This window comes from Belonocnema kinseyi, chromosome 10, assembly GCF_010883055.1.
Source record: "Belonocnema kinseyi isolate 2016_QV_RU_SX_M_011 chromosome 10, B_treatae_v1, whole genome shotgun sequence".
NCBI lineage: Eukaryota > Metazoa > Arthropoda > Insecta > Hymenoptera > Cynipidae > Belonocnema > Belonocnema kinseyi.
The window spans coordinates 67,412,092-67,428,306 of record NC_046666.1 but is presented as its reverse complement, the minus strand read 5'-3'; the positions used below and the strand labels follow the sequence as shown (position 1 = coordinate 67,428,306).

Sequence of the window (16,215 nt, the reverse complement as noted above, 5' to 3'; positions counted from 1 at the left end):
GTCCAAAGAAACACTTCTAAAGCTGAGAGTGAAATGTTCATCCGAGGTTTGATGTACTTGCTTAACGCACCAACTTATGAAAAAAGTAAGAGCTCTTCGTTCGAAACCGGGCTAAGGGAGATTTTTTTCTTTTTTTTTCAGGGCAGGAAAATCGGAAAAAAGTATCTCTGAGTAATTGGCTCTATTAGGAAGTTTAAGTTTACATTTTCTTGAAGTTTTGATCGAAGAAAAATTGTTTAGAAAACTGAAGACAATTTTTATGACGGCGCCGAATTTCTTTTTAATTGATTAAAAAGATTTCTAGTTTATGGATTTATTCAGACACCAAGGATTAGGCTTAATTTGCACGTAGTAAAGTCTTAAATTTCATTTATATATTTTCAAATGATACACTCATTTGGTTTTAAAAAGAACCGTTCAAAAAATATGTAACGCTTTTGTGTTCATTTTTGAATTCTCTCCCATAAAGCGCACCGTAGTTTTTCGTTGACTTCCTCCAAGTGTTACGTAATTTTGTCACAAAACCTAATTAATTGAATAAGAAACAACTTAAGCCTGTTACAACTTGAATTATTTTTGGACTTTTTAAATTAATAATTATAATGGATAATACCTGCATGTAAAAAAACCACTCTTGGAGTGATAGTCTACTCTCTAACTTTTAATTAGTAAGATATAATTGATTGTCAGTTAAATTCTACTAATTTCTGTGAAATTGTTTAAAATTTGAAATTACTTAGCAAGTGTAAATAATGAAATAAATAATGAAATAATAATAATCGAATAATTGCTTATTCATTTATTAAAATAAAAAATTTGAAAACTCAAGTCATTCTGAATCAAACAATATTACTTATATATAAAATATTATTTAAATAATACACATCTTTCTGTTTAATACATAGTACAGTGAACCTAATGATTAAACGAACTTATTAATCTAGAACATCTTTAATTTGTGTCCAATTAAAAAATTTTATCAAGAAAATTTGTGAACCTTGTTCAAAAATACACTAAAAATAACGCTTTAAACTTAAGGACGTCTTAAAAACAAAAATGCCATGTTTTTGAAAATTATCTAACTTTTTGAATTTTAGTCTAATTAAAAAATGTCAAGAAAATATATTTTATATCTAGTAGAATTTTGGATTGATATTTCTTAATCTATCAAAAAATTTTAAATGTCGTTGGGAAAATTTGCAAGTCTTTTTGTCGTGCACCAAGAACTTTGACAAAAATATCTAAAACGCGTAAACAAATTTTGTTTCAAAATTAAAAAAAAATGTAATTCTTTACATTTTGGTCTAATTGAAAAATTTAACTCAGTTTCTAAATATACTTGACATTCAGTGAAAACTTTTGATCAAATTTCCTAATCTGCCAAACAAATATTTTTGAAAATTATATAAAAGTACATATGTTGCAAGTCTTCCACCCATGTATATGAAACGTTAACAAACATTTCTGAAATTTGGAAAAAAAAAAAATTTTTAAATTCTTAAAATGCTTAACATTTTTTAATTTTGGTTGGACGTATACCTGGTCAATGAACATACAATTTATTTGAGGACCTTTAAAAAGTGTATCAATGGCTCACGCGATTGAACAAATCCTACAACATTCAGGTAAGCATACAGCTAGATACCACCAAAATGTTATGACTTTTGGACTCTGTGAGTACCGAAACATAAAGATCCGTTAAAAACCAAAGAGCGAAATTTTGAACGATTATTACTCTATCATTAATGAGAATGTAAAATAAACGTAAAACAATTAGAAAAAAACAGGAAAATCCGTCTTCGCAATAATTCCAAAGGTCCTTTAAGGGATGATAAACTTTTAAAATGCTAAATGGTTTTGTGCATAAATATTCAATTAAAAATTACTACCTTTCAATTTTTCGATAACTTTATCATCGACGATGCCTAATTATAGCAATCCCTTGCACAATTCTTTGCAGCTGAATTTCTCAAAATTTGTCATTTTTCTATTCTCTAGTTTCCGTCGCCTGCTGCCAATTAGGCATTTTCACTTCAAATCAAGAGGCTAACTTCACTTCGTAGATAGCTGAGGTTAAAACAAGGGACCAAATGCATGGGATTTAGTTCAATCTTGCCCTATTTTGCTAATATCTTCATAAAAGATAATTTTTTATATATAAGCGTATTTGAAAAATAGTTTCTATTTTTTAATTTATATTTAATAAAATAATAAAATTATTCTAATTATTATAAATTACAACGATATTACAGATATAAAGTTTTTTCCCCACATTTGATCCATTGTTTTCACCTCAGCTTTTAACGAACTGAAGTTAGCTAATGGTTGAAGTTAAAATACCTAATTTTGGCGCCTTGTATTACTGCGCTTGCGTGGAATTCTAAATGGACATTAAAAACAATTCTAGCAAGTAAAATAAGTAATTATCATAAGATTGACAAGAAGGTATATAAATTGTGTTCATTAAAATTTTGTTTAAAAAAATAAAGGTTAGTTTGTGGAATTCAATGAAAATAAACTGTTCATTAGAAAATACGCGTGTTATACATTTTTCTCTTAACTGAATCTTAGCAAGTTTTTGAAAACATTATTGTTTGTTATATGCATAATAGTAATAGCTTCAAATATTTTATAATTTTGAAAGTAAACTTACCTTGCATGAAATTTTATTCACACAAAGATATACATTTCTTTATCACCTTCAAAAAATTTTTGACGTTCAGTCACAGAATGTTATCAATGAGATACAAATGTAATAAGTTTTCTTCACTCTCAAGTGAAGACACGAGTATAGGTGAAAAATTAAAATGTAATGGAAAGAATAAAATATTTTCAAATGAAACGTGTATAACAATACATGAGTAAAATTAATTTGTAAATTACTCTCAGTACTTGACAACATTTACACCCGTGTATTGTTATACACTAAGTTTATATATTCTGAGGAAAAATTAATAATTAAACTTTTAGTTAAACCTCAATATTACAAATAATATTGGAGGATAAATAAAATCCTAAATAGAAATTTTTCCTCTTTCAATTTGTTCTAAGTCTAAAATTGATTCACTACAATTACGGTAGAACTGATTAACTTCAGTTGCGGGCTTCTTTACTGTTAAAATTAGTAAACTTCTGAAAATAACTGATTCATCAATTAAAATGAAGTGTACTGAATGAATTAGTAGAATTTCTATTAATTCAAATTTTGAGAGTAAATACTCTAAAACGACCACTATAGCCTTGATCGTCTAGAAGAAGCACTCCGTTTTCTTTCATTGGGCAAACAGTAGACAGGTTTTGTAATTATTACTTTCTGGTTTAGTATACTGTTTAGAAATATTTGAACTTCACTACAATTCCTTTGTATTTTATGTAATCTTTTTAATAATTGATGGAATTCAAAGTAATCAAGAAATTTATGGAATTCAAGGAATTTAAGAAAGTGATCAAATTCAAGGATTTCATGAAATTCAACCATTTTAAGGAATTTAAAGAATTCATGTAATTCAAAAAATCCATAGAATTGACCAAACTTAAGGAACTTACGGAATTAAAAGAACTGAAATAATTCAAGGAATTTATAGAATTCAAGGAATTCATGGAACTCAAGAAATTTAAGGAATTAATGCAATTCAAAGAATTCATAGAATTTACCTAACTCAAGGAACTTGCGGAATTAAAGGAATTGAAAGAATTCAAGGAATGCATGGAACTAAATTAATTCACAGATTTCAAGGAATACATAGAATCAAAGAAATTCATGAAATTTAAGGAATTCGGGGAATTCAAAGTATTCGAGATATTCAAGGAATTCGTAGAATTCAAGAAATCCATGGAATTCAAGGAATGCAAGGAATTAAAAAATTCAAGGAATTCATGGAATTTCAGGAATTCAAGAATTTCTTGAAATTGAAGGAATTTGTGGAATTCATATAATGTAAGAAATTTCAGAATTTCATGGAATTCAAGGAATTCTTAGAATTTACAGAACTCAAGGAACTTGCGGAATTCAAGGAATTTAAAGAATTCAAGGAATGGGCAGAATTCAAGGACTTCATGGAATTTCAGAAATTCCTGTAAAAAGACTATGAAAAAAGGAATGCTGCCTTATTATCTTTAACTTCTAGGAGAAATCATCGAATGTGGAAAATTAAATCGTATTTCGATGACTACCAGACCATTAAAATTCCTGGAATTCCAGAAATTCGTGAAATTCAGGGAATTTATAATATTAAAAGAAAAAGGAAAAGAATTCGTGAAATTCCAAGAATTCATGGAATTTAATGAAATTCAAGAAATTCATGGAATTCAAGGAGGTCATGGAAATCAAGGATCTTGTGGGATTTTAAAAATTCCTGGAATTCAAGGAGTTCATGGAATTAATGTTATGTAAGACATTAAAGGGATTCAATGAATTCATGAAATTCATTGAATTCGTGGAATTCAAGGAATTCGTGGAATTCAAGGAATTCGTAGAATTCTAGGAACTCATGGAATTCAAGGATTTGGTGGAATTCAAGAAGGGCATGGAAATCAAGGACTTTGTGGGATTTTAAAAATTCCTGGAATTCAATGAGTTCATGGAATTAATGTTATTCTAGCCATTAAAGGGGTTGAGGAATTCGTGAAATTCATAGAATTCAAGGAATGCATAGGATTCGATGAATTCATGGAATCCAAGGAATTCAAGAAATTGATGCAATTTAAGGAATTAATGTAATTCGGGGATTTTAATGCAATTTAAGGAATTTGTAGACTTCAAGGAATTCGAGAAATTGATTCAATTCAAATAATTAATGGAATGCAAAGAATTCGTAGAATTCAAAGAATCCATAGAATTCAAAGAATTGATAGAATGAATGGAATTCAAGGAATTTATGGAATTAAAGGAATTCGAAGAATTCCGTGAATTCCTCGAACTCCATGAGCATTCATAAATAATTCAACGAATTTGAAGTGAATTTGAAAGAATTGTAGAGATTAAAAATATTTTTAAATAATCTGTAAAAACAGAGAGTAATAATAATTAAAAAACTTGTCTGTTATTTTTTGTGTAAGTATGCGGACTAAAAAAACAGAGTGGTTCTTCCAGACGACCAACACTAGAGTAATCGATTTAGCTGATCACAACAAGGGAGATTTTTTACCTACAGGTATCAATATAAACTAAAACCTACGTATGTATGCAAAGTTCAATTAGTAAGTGATATATTTAAGAGTGTGTCAAATAACAATACAACCATCAAAGGGGCTGTGTAGGGAGAGGGGTCAACTAAAATTTGAACTTCACTATCTAATACACAGATATTATTTAGGTTGTCTAACATTATGAAAATCCTAGTCAGGTGGCGTAAACAGGGAAACTTTGCATTTCAAAGATGTTAATTATTAAACATGCTTCTTAAAGTGTAATGGGGGTCGAAATTACAAATAACAACCAGCGGTTGCTTTTTAAGCACTGATCTTTGTTTTAAGGTGGAAATAGATAACTTGTGGCATTTCAGATTTATCAACTAATTAAGTTTAATGGTTTCTTTTCCAATTTACTTATATAATATTTTTTAAATATATATTTACCAGAAATGTGAAATTTATACCTTTAATACTGAAATGCTAAACAGAAAACAATTCATCAAGTGCGCCGCTCTTATTGAATCATTTATATTTTACGCTTTTGTAATTACTAGATGATAAAGTGTGAAATACTTATATTGCCTTGGAAAAAATATTGGAAATTCTAAAATGGTGGACATTAGCGTGGCTCTTATTTTATCGAATTCGTTTGCCTTCCTAGCGAATATTTTCGTATGCCTAAAGAAAAAAAGAAAGTATCCAAAATTTTAGCCAAATCGTTTACAATATACCCACCAAACATGGACGTTGAAATTTCTCATGGAATTTTGGAAAAATTTAATAATTTATTCTGAAGGAAATGCAAGATTTCAAAATCTAAAATTTTAAAGGAAAAAATAGCGATTAATTCAAAACTCAAAAAAGCTCATTTTTACATTAATCAACGAAATACTTTGATACTTTGTAAAGACAAACTGTTTAGCTTCAGGAACTACTTAATAATTTAAAAAATACTAAATATTTAAAAAATCTCAAATGGCGGCTAATTAAAAATTCTTAAAAAAAGCTTATTACAGTTTTCAAGGAAATACTTTTCAACTTTATCAGAAAAAAATGTTGATTTAGAACCTATAAGGTAATTCCATAAAATAGTGTATAGATTTGTTTTCATATTGTTGAATGAAATTAAGGAAAAATACACGAATTTTATTGAAAAACACAAGAAGAATGTAGTGCTTACACCCAAATGAAAAAATACAATTTATGCATAGTTTTGGACATGATTATTAATAATAGTAATATTATTTCTGTATCATTTTATACAGCTTGCACCTTACTGGATAGTGCAGATTTCTTCACATCGGGCACACTTAACATTTCTTCTTCTGATAAAGTTTAAGTGTTTCATTGAAAATGTACGAAAAAGCTTTTTTTATTTTTATTTCGAATGACCACTATTTTGGCTTTTTAATATTTTGGATTGATAAAATTATAAAATGGTTTTTGAAGCAAAACAGTTTGTTTTTTTCTCACGGAATTTAAAAGTAATACGTGGAAAACTCTGGGAAAACAGTATTTTATGAGTTTTTAATTAGCCACCGATTTGTACTTTTTAAAAATTTTGAATTTTGTGATTCTGCGTTCGTTTGAGAATAAACTATTAAACTATTCCACAATTGTTGGGTCCATTTTTCTTATAAGTTAATGGAATACAATTTTTGCGACCATTTAGAGTTTTTTATTATAAAGATATTTTAAGCATCCCGCGTAAATTTTTGTTTACATATAATTATTTATAATTAAAAAAGTAATACATATTTTCCTAAGGCCCATTATTTGTGGTGAATATTAACCGATTTGACTAAATTAGTTTATACTTTCTTTTTTTGGCATACGAGCAAATTTGGCAAGTGGGAGAAAACGAATGACAAAGAAAGCTCTATATAAGGAGCACCCTAGTGGGCATAGTTTATGGACATAGTTGAATTTAGACTATATTTTTTAAATAATTGTTCTGTTATCTAGGGATTTTATTTGGCTCATGAGAAATGCTGATCTTAGTTGAGGTTAGAAGTGAATAAAAAGTTAATATTTAAACAAATACTAATTGTCACAGAATAAATCCCATGATGCGACATAAATGAAGTTTACAAAGTTTCCAAAATAAGTTTACATACATTTCGAAGCATTTCCCTACCGCAATTCCTTCCAGAATCTTTCAAAAATCTTTTTTCCGCGCTTTTAAACCTAATTTCGGCTAAAAAATGAGATAATTAGCATTCTATTCCCGAAATATATTCACAAATTTATATAACAAGGATAAATATATCTGTAAAAAATTCTTTAAACAACTTAAATGATTAAAAAAAATTGTTCAAAAGTCTTGAATAGGTTATGAAGACGTTAAGCTAAAAACCAGTTACATATTATTATGGAATATCTAGAAAAAACTAGGTGAAGTCTTTGATTTTTATCAGTGGATGAAGCTTTTCATTTATGCACATTTTCAAATGAAATAATTCTGATCATAAAGTTGGCGGGGATAAGAATACCGAAGGTAGTTTGAAATGACCTATGTATACCAAGTTTTCATTTGATTGGATATGGGTAAGTGTTTCAGAATTGCATGGACATAGGAAACAAGGGACTAAGCATGCCATTGCGGGGGTGATGCAATGAGGGGGGAGGTCCGCCACCTTTTTATGTCCCGCGACAAACATGGAATTCTCCCCCCTCCCGTGGATTCAATCCCGCTCGCCGAAGTTAGGATGGCATGCCCAGTCCCGTGTTTCCTATGTCCATGCAGAATTGCAATACAAGATTTGACGCAAAACTACCTATTTACCCGCAGAGCAAGTCAAATAAAAGCTTGTACAATTCGCCATAGAAGTCTGAATTAAACTTTAGCCTGGTAATAACAATCAGCTTTTTCCACTTATTGAAATATTAAAAAATAAGATAGTATATTATTAAACACGTGCAGAAAGTAGCTTGTCTTATTTTTGTAATCTCCTTGATTCGAAATAAGAATTTATTTTCATTTAATATGAAAAACTTGTTTGACCAGGCATAAAATTTGCCTTGGTTTACATAAAAATTTGTATGAAGCCAAACAACTTCACGATATAAGACTTGAAAACATTTGAAACTTTGTAACTTTAAACTGAATGAGTATAAATTAACATCTATTTATTAATATTTATGAGTTTATATATAAAAAAATTGTGCATATAAAATGTTCTTTATATTATAATAAAGAATTTGTTGAAATTATACAAAATAAATTTAAAAAAATTCTACCAAAATTTGATAAGCACACATGCAAATACATAGTTGCGTACAAAATTCCAAATAATTAAACAAATTCCTTGTTCTTAATTGAGAATTTTTGTATTTTACAAATATGAATAATTCCATGAATAATTCTAAAGAAGTTAAATCGAACGTTTCTGCTGACATCTCTCGGAGAAAGAAGGTAATTTTCACACACTTGCTTCTTCTGTGGATAAATAGTCCTTGTTGTAAATAAGTTGAAATAAATTGAAGAATAATAATTAATCAAGAACCTTAAGAATTGTTTTTAAAAAACTATAAAAATGCAAGTATAAGTAGGGTACTGTATATTAATAATTATTTAATAAGTATTTGTGAAATACTTAAATCCATTTTGATGCAATTAATTGCAAAACTTAATTGAAAAGACCATATTCAATCGAATTTTTAACTTATGGCTCTTTTGCATAATAAATTATGTCAGCACTGGAGGCACTCAAAAGTAATTCTAAAAAAAGATCTCCTTATGGAGATGTGTTTTAAGTAGTGCATATATTGGATTGGTTTGCCCTCTATAATCCAGTCAGATTATCATTCGTGCTGGAACACTAAGATAATAGCAATATTTTTTCTTTTGAAAAGGAATTTGAAAAAAACACAAAATTAGAAAGTCAAATTGTGTAGCAAAATTGCACAAAAAGACTTAAAAAGAAGTATGCGTGCAAACGTTAGTTTAAACAAAAACATATATTCAAGAAAGTCAATCAATATTTCAGTAAGCGACAAATGTAAATAATTTATATTTTTATACAAAGAATATATTTACTTTCTCTTTGAAGATCCATGAAGCCGAAGGTCTTTTGAGTATGAAAAGATTTTAAAAAAATTTTAATCGATTATTAGCAGGGTGGGAGAGGGGATTAAAAAATATATATTTTAAAATTAACACTTTTTCTGACAACAAATTGTTATAAACAATCATTTTTTTCCATATGTACACTTGTCCGAAAAATCTGAAAAAAAACTAAGCGACACATGTTTCTTTTTATCAGCGGAAAAATATTTCTGAGGGGTGAAAACAACCCCTACAATGTACCCCAAAAATTAGTTTTGCCAATTTTAACGTAAACCAATCAATTATTTGCGTTAAAATCAATTTTATTTTATTTCCCTTTGCATTTTGAATATGCTTCCCCTATATTTTAGGGAGAAAAAACTATTTTTTTTCTTCAAATGTATCCTTATAAAAATTGAAAGTTTCATTAAATCTTCGAAAAAACTACACTGTTATAAAGTTAGGAAGAAGTTAATGTTGACGTATTTCAGCATTTTCAATAAAAAAAATCTTCAATGGGTAATCTACCACTGTATTTTATTTACTAAATTATTTGCAAAAAAACAATTGCAGCTTATTTTTGAAATCCGATGGGGAGAAACTTCGGGTGCACACTTAGGTATTTTGATCCAAGTGTAAAAAACTGGAATTCGCCCTTCTAACATAAGAGGGTATACTACCCTCACCTTAGTTCCACTTTTACATTTCATGCAACGCACATTATTATATGTAATAAATACATAAATTGATATGCAAAAAATTTTGTGTTGCTTATTCTTCTTATTTGCCACTCGGTAGGTCAACGGGGTGAAAACTAACCCTAAATGCTACCCAAAAAAACAATTTTTGCGTAATTCGATAATGTTATCAATTCCGTAAGATGCTTAATTGTTTACATTTATTCAAAACAAAAACTGCGACTTTAAAGAAGATCATTATTGAAGAGATTATTTCTATATTTCAAAACAATGAGAATGTCTGGTGTATAATAGACGGTTTAAGCCGAGCTTTCGATTATAGTGCGCAATATCATGCATTCCAATGGAAAACGGTTTAGATAGCCCTGACTGTTCACGTTCCAACCCCCCCCCCCCCCCCCCCCCCCCCCCCCCCCCCCCCCGAATTCAGTCCAAAGCTATTTAAAGGCAATGCAGTTAGCGGTGTTCTTCCAAATCACGGCAGTTTAAATGAACGTAAATAGTATTACAGTACTAACTGCACTGCGCTCTTTTATCCAAATGATTCATTTTGCAATAAGTATCACTTATGGTTACTGCTGAAGGAAGTGCCGTCTCGAAAACATATTTTGAATGATGCATTATGTAGAGATAAGGAATTTAGCGAAAGTATTTTATAAATACACCGCCGATTATAAACCAGACATTGAAATTGTTTTCAAATATATAAATAATCTCTTCGATAATGATCTTCAAAGCCGCAGTTTGTTTTAAAGAAATACAAACAATTAACCATCTTGCGGATTTAATAACATTACCAAATGACGCATAATTAACTGGCAGTTAATTGATTTCGTTTATGGGTCTGTTTATAACTGACAATTGAAAAATTCTTTTTGTGGGTGAAATTTAGGGGTTATTTCACCCCCTTGACCTAACGAGTGGTAGAAGAAAACAATAGGAAACAAAAATTTGTTTTGCACATCAATTTAACTGTTTATTACATATACTAATACGCATTGCATGAAATTTAAAAGTGGAACTAACGTAAGGGTAGTTTACCCTCTTATGTTAGAAGGCCGAATTATATTTTTTTGTACTTGGATCAAAATATTGAAGTGTGTACTGGAAGTTTCTCATGGGGTATGACTCAAATTGTGCACCAATCCAGGTTCCAGTGTAATCTCGAAAGTTTTTCGTTTTCTTCCTGTTTATTTGTATAGGGTCAGCCCACTGACTTTCACCTGAAACGACTATGGGCATATTTAAAAAAAAACTCACATTTTGGAATTAGTAATGCTAGTTTATTAGAGTTGGCTTAGCCACCAAGTACTTTATAAATTATGTATATTTTAGTTGTAAGCTGCACTAAACGGTGCACGAGTACAGCAGAAATAGCATTTGTATCATTAGATCACTAAATCTAACATTTTACCGAGTTTACAAATTTTCCTGTGAAAAAACTTCTTCACTTAAAATGTTAAAAATCAATATGAGGCTGGTTCGTACGAGTTTTCATCTCAATCTACTGAATATTAGTCAAAAAAAAATTTTGCATAAATAAATCTTCTTGGGAAAATTATAAATTCACGAGAAAATTAACTTTTCAGAGGATCCTAATTTTTTCCTGGTACATACAAAAAATCTAAGGCTTAGCACATAATTAAGTTCCACTATGGTTTGCTCTCTATTAAGGCTTTTTTAGTTTTAAAAATTATATCATATATAATTTAAAGTGATAAAGGTTATTTTACAATGGGCTAAGATATTAACTAAAGTTAGCTTACCATTATTTTCTACTTATTTTCAAATGAGAGCATGCATAAATAATACAAAATAATTGGTTTGCCAACTTCAGTTAATATCTTAACTTATTGCAAAATAACTCTCATGAGTCTAAACTCTATAGGTAATTATTTTTTTTAACTAAGCGAAACACATTCGTAAAATTTTAATAGTGAGTAAATCATAGTGGAACTTCATTATGTACAAAACCTCAGATTTTTTGGAGGTCCTAGGAGAAATTAACGATGCTCTCAATAGTGCATTTTTGCGCGAGTTGGTAAATAAAATAAAATAAATGAAAGGCAACTTAACCAAAATTGTCAGCCAAGAATATTGACTTGATGTTTGGCCTAGGGGTTCCTTTGGCATCCCAATCTAACGTCCTCAACGAATGCTTGAAGAAAATTAATATAAAGTAGGTTATTAATCACTTTTATTTCTTTTTTAAATCTTTTCTTCCGAAAAATTTCGAAAAATATTGATCCAAGATAAAAATGATGTACATTAAAGTTATAGATATAATCATAACACGCATTTTTCATCATTACATTTTTTCCTAAAACAGACATTTGTCGAAAATAACGGGAAAAATTCAGTTTAAGTTTTTTTATAACAAAAAATTTAAAAACTACTGATTATAGTTTTTAAAAACGATTTAAGGAATACGCCTCCTTCCATCATTCACACCGGTCCCCTTTTCCAAAGCAAAAAATTAACGCGTCCTGGAAGGGTTTAAGAAATTAGTTTGAAGTGCGATCAATTAAATCCTCGACCCTTATTCAAAATTCCCGACATATTGAACGCGTAAGTTTTTTTTTTTAAAGGAAAACATTTTTCATAATATGTATGTCAATATTCTTTGGCGACTTTTTCGGATTATTCCAAAATCTCACCTTTTCTCAAATATGTCCAAAACACACTTCAGACGAAATTCCGTGGACTTAACCATAACATTAAAAAACAGTTTGAAATATGCTGCTAAAAATTGCCTACTCTATAGGTATTTTATAGGGTTTCACGGTAAAGTCGATGGGGCTGCTTCGACAATGTCCAGTTCACTGACAAAGATATATTTCAGACAAAGAAGGAAATGGTTTAGGAATGCAAAATCAAATCAAGTAAAGTTAATAAAGATATAATTATTATGCACAGAAAAAAGCTCATTATCGTTAAAAATCATTTTGAGCTCCTATCCAAATGCAAATCAAACTTTTTGGCTAAGAATCAAATTTCTTAATAGAATTTGTGTGTGTGTTTTTTTAAATTTATTTGACTTGACTGCACATTGTGTCGATGAAGAGGTATGGGTCGGGCTATGGGCGGACCCGGCCGCTCCCGAAGGGGGTCTATAGGTATAAGTACCTGTGGAGCCGCATAAGGCGATCTTTATAAAACACAGTCACCATTGCCGGCTTTGCCTGTTCGAGGAGGATAACGATGCTTCTTCCCGTAAGTACCGTGACTTTTTCTCTCGCCGGGTTAACTCATTTACATTACACAAATATGGAGTAAAATGGTGAAATATAAGTGAACTTGTGGGTGCAAAAAAGAAAAGGATCAACAATCAACATTAAATTTGGACTTGTGCATAAATTATAAGGCATTATTTAAAAATAATATTGTAAGCAAATTGAAAGTGTTCTTGAATAGCATACATACTATAAAGAAAAGCTTTAGTTTCAAAAAGTTTGCAAGTAAATATTTCCCGCTTATAAGGAAGTGCATCCTGTTTAGTATTGTGTGAATCATTCTCCTAGAAACGTATAATTACTTCCTACGATTATCGTCTCTATAAGCAACGCGAGATCCCATCGACAATGTTACAACTGCACGCGTGTTCCGTTGTTGACAACATTTTATACATGAGCGGAGAATTTATCTACATCCGTTGGAAATAATGTAATAATTTGATCATCGATTTTGCAGTAATATTTGCAAACAGTAGTGAAGAAACAGGTGCAGGAATTTCATATACACATTTTGAATGTTTCGGTCTTTGAATTAAGGCGTGGCGAACGCCACAAACGATTGCAACAATTACGAAATAGATCCGGTTCGTTCAGAGAGTAATTCCTCACGATCGGTGACATGTAAAACATAATTTAGTTATTAGAAAAATGCAATATGTGTTTTAATTGTCGACATTTAGACAAAGAAAAAAAAACCAGATTAGACTCATTTAATATTCACTATTTTCAATTATCAAAATTCTAGCCTATACGCGGAAAGATTTTTGGTATAGAAATTTTCTGAATCCAATAATATATATATATATATATAATTCAAGACTTTATTGTTCAATTGTAGTTAAATAAAATAGTGATGAAAATAATTTCACGAAGTAGTTTGGAAGATATTGTAAATAATCAAGGACAAATAAATGTTCAAGGACATACCTTCTCTCCTCCGGCATAAAATGTAATATGATTTAAGTAATAAGCATCGCAGCATATTTTTTTATGCTCGAATCGAACTGTTGGCGGTCACGAGTCCAAATCACGATGATTATTTTGATCGCGTTCAGACACTTCGACTTGCATTTTACGTAAGGCATTTAGAAAGCGTAGATACAATGGACTTTGTGCATGTATACACCTTTTTCATCATGTATTTCAGGTGTTGCTCCTTGTATTCCACGCAGGTTATGGCCTAGCGCAGTATGATCCCAATACAACGCCGGTCCCCATTTTAAAGCAAATAAACAGGTGGGTGAGTTTCATATATGCACGTTTTCTATTGTATTTACAGTAATTATTAGTACATTACATAAGACGTTTCAAAGCAATGTAACTCAAAGCAAATTTTTGACAATGCGTTTATTTAGTATCCAAAAAAAAGCCAATTATTTTTATTTATCTGTGTAAAAATATCTGTCATGAAAATATTCACGTTTCAGGCACAACGAAGATGGAAGTTATAGTTACGGTTATGAAGCGGCCGATGGCTCTTATAAAATTGAATCCAAACATCCTAATGGAGAAGTTTTTGGTAAATATGGATTCGTAGATGATACTGGAAGCATTCGAGAGGTCGAATATGGAGCATCTCGAAGGGGTTTTGAACCGGTCGGTACTGGCATCAATGTCCCGCCGTCAACTTTGAGTGGAAATAGTATCGCTGGTTCTAATGAACCCGATGACGATGGACAGTATAAAGAAGATCCTTCCATTTACTATACGGATCCCCGCTACACGAATGGCGAACGTTATGATCCGGTGCCAAGACCAGGTTATCAACCCCAAAAACCTCAGCCACTTCAACCAGCACAACCGGCGTATGAACAACAAATTGCCCATCGTCTACCACCAGCAAGGTAAGCATAAAAAATTGTTATCTTCATTGATGTGCTGGAAAAACACAACATCATATATGAATTTTAAGTATTAGTCATCTTCAGTCAGATATGTTTAAAACTTTTTTTATGCATCTGAAATGTACAATTTGTGAGTAACTAATTTAAACATTTTTAGTTGTCAAAGAAATATTGAATCAATATGCATATTAATTATTCATACGCATGTAAGTTTAATAAAATTATCTGTTATTGTAAGAGCTTAACTTATGGACGAGACTGTACAATTATAGAGGTAAGGAAGCGAATCTGAGCGAATCAAATGTCAAGCAAATCTCCTGAATGCAGCGAACGTGGGAATCATAAAACGCTGAATTGACTGTTGCATTGCTTGCAGTAAATCGGTGCCCTCGCCGTACCAACAACCAGCTATACCCCAGTATCGACCGCAATACAGATCTTCGTATCAACAATATTATCAACCTGCACAGTCGGTAGTACAACAACCGTCGATACCTGAGAGAAGAGTCGAGGGCCATTTAACACCCAATGTAGCTAATCCGGCCAATTTGGGTTCATATTCCGTCCAGTATAAGTGATTCTTAAAATCAAGCCACTTTTTAAATTTATATAAATATTAGACAAGATTATTTCTTTCAGAACAAAATTATGTGTACCAGTAAAAGGTTGTTGTCTCGTGTAGGATCTAGAAAAAGATTCGAAGTATTACGTACGCAACTGGAACTTTGTTATGTGATCTCAACGGTTTGTAGCTCATTTGAATAATACAAATTTAGTACATTAAGCAGTGTACATAAAGATCCATTTATATTAGCTTAAAGTCGTTGAAGCACCACTGCAGCTGATTTCAATCGAAAAAACTTATCAAAATTAATCTCAGCTTATTTTGTGTGAATACAAAGTTTTCAAACACATATTAGTTTTTAAATTTCGTCAAAAATTCTTATTTTTCATTGATTCATTTACAGAAAAATTTTTCGTTATTGAACTACTGGAAATTTCTACGAAAGATTTTGCTGTAAATGAATAAATGAAAAACAAAATTTTTTGACGAAATTTAAAAACTAATATGTGTTTGAAAACTTTGTATTCACACAAAATAAGCTGAGATCAATTTTTAAAAGTTTTTTTGATTGAAATCAGCTGCAGTAATGCTTAACCGACTTTAAGCCAATATAAATGGATCTTTATGTACACTGTTTATTGTACCGAATTTGTATTATTCAAATGAGCTACAAACAAAAATATATATATATATA

At 30.3% G+C, this 16,215-nt stretch overlaps 1 protein-coding gene across 3 annotated transcripts; it reads left to right on the top strand.

Moving 5' to 3' along the window:
* The first annotated feature begins 13,018 nt into the window (after window positions 1-13,018).
* On the top strand, window positions 13,019-16,209 carry LOC117182305. Of its 3 annotated transcripts, none has more exons than XM_033375448.1 (4): window positions 13,019-13,092; window positions 14,260-14,348; window positions 14,540-14,956; window positions 15,333-16,209. In XM_033375448.1, the coding sequence occupies exons 1-4, from the start codon at window positions 13,081-13,083 to the stop codon at window positions 15,532-15,534; spliced, it is 720 nt and encodes a 239-aa protein (XP_033231339.1). In that variant the 5' UTR covers window positions 13,019-13,080; the 3' UTR covers window positions 15,535-16,209. The 3 variants fall into 3 exon arrangements, with proteins under 3 accessions (XP_033231339.1, XP_033231340.1, XP_033231341.1); XM_033375449.1 differs by having other exon boundaries at window positions 15,229-15,456; XM_033375450.1 differs by lacking the exon at window positions 15,333-16,209 and adding an exon at window positions 15,195-15,255.
* Window positions 16,210-16,215: the final 6 nt, after the last annotated feature.

Bases quoted from the DNA above. Each gene is read 5' to 3' on its own strand.
- LOC117182305 (XM_033375448.1), top strand. The intron at 14,349-14,539 runs GTGGGTGAGTTT...TTCACGTTTCAG, and splicing joins ATTTTAAAGCAAATAAACAG to GCACAACGAAGATGGAAGTT. The intron at 14,957-15,332 runs GTAAGCATAAAA...CATTGCTTGCAG, and splicing joins CATCGTCTACCACCAGCAAG to TAAATCGGTGCCCTCGCCGT.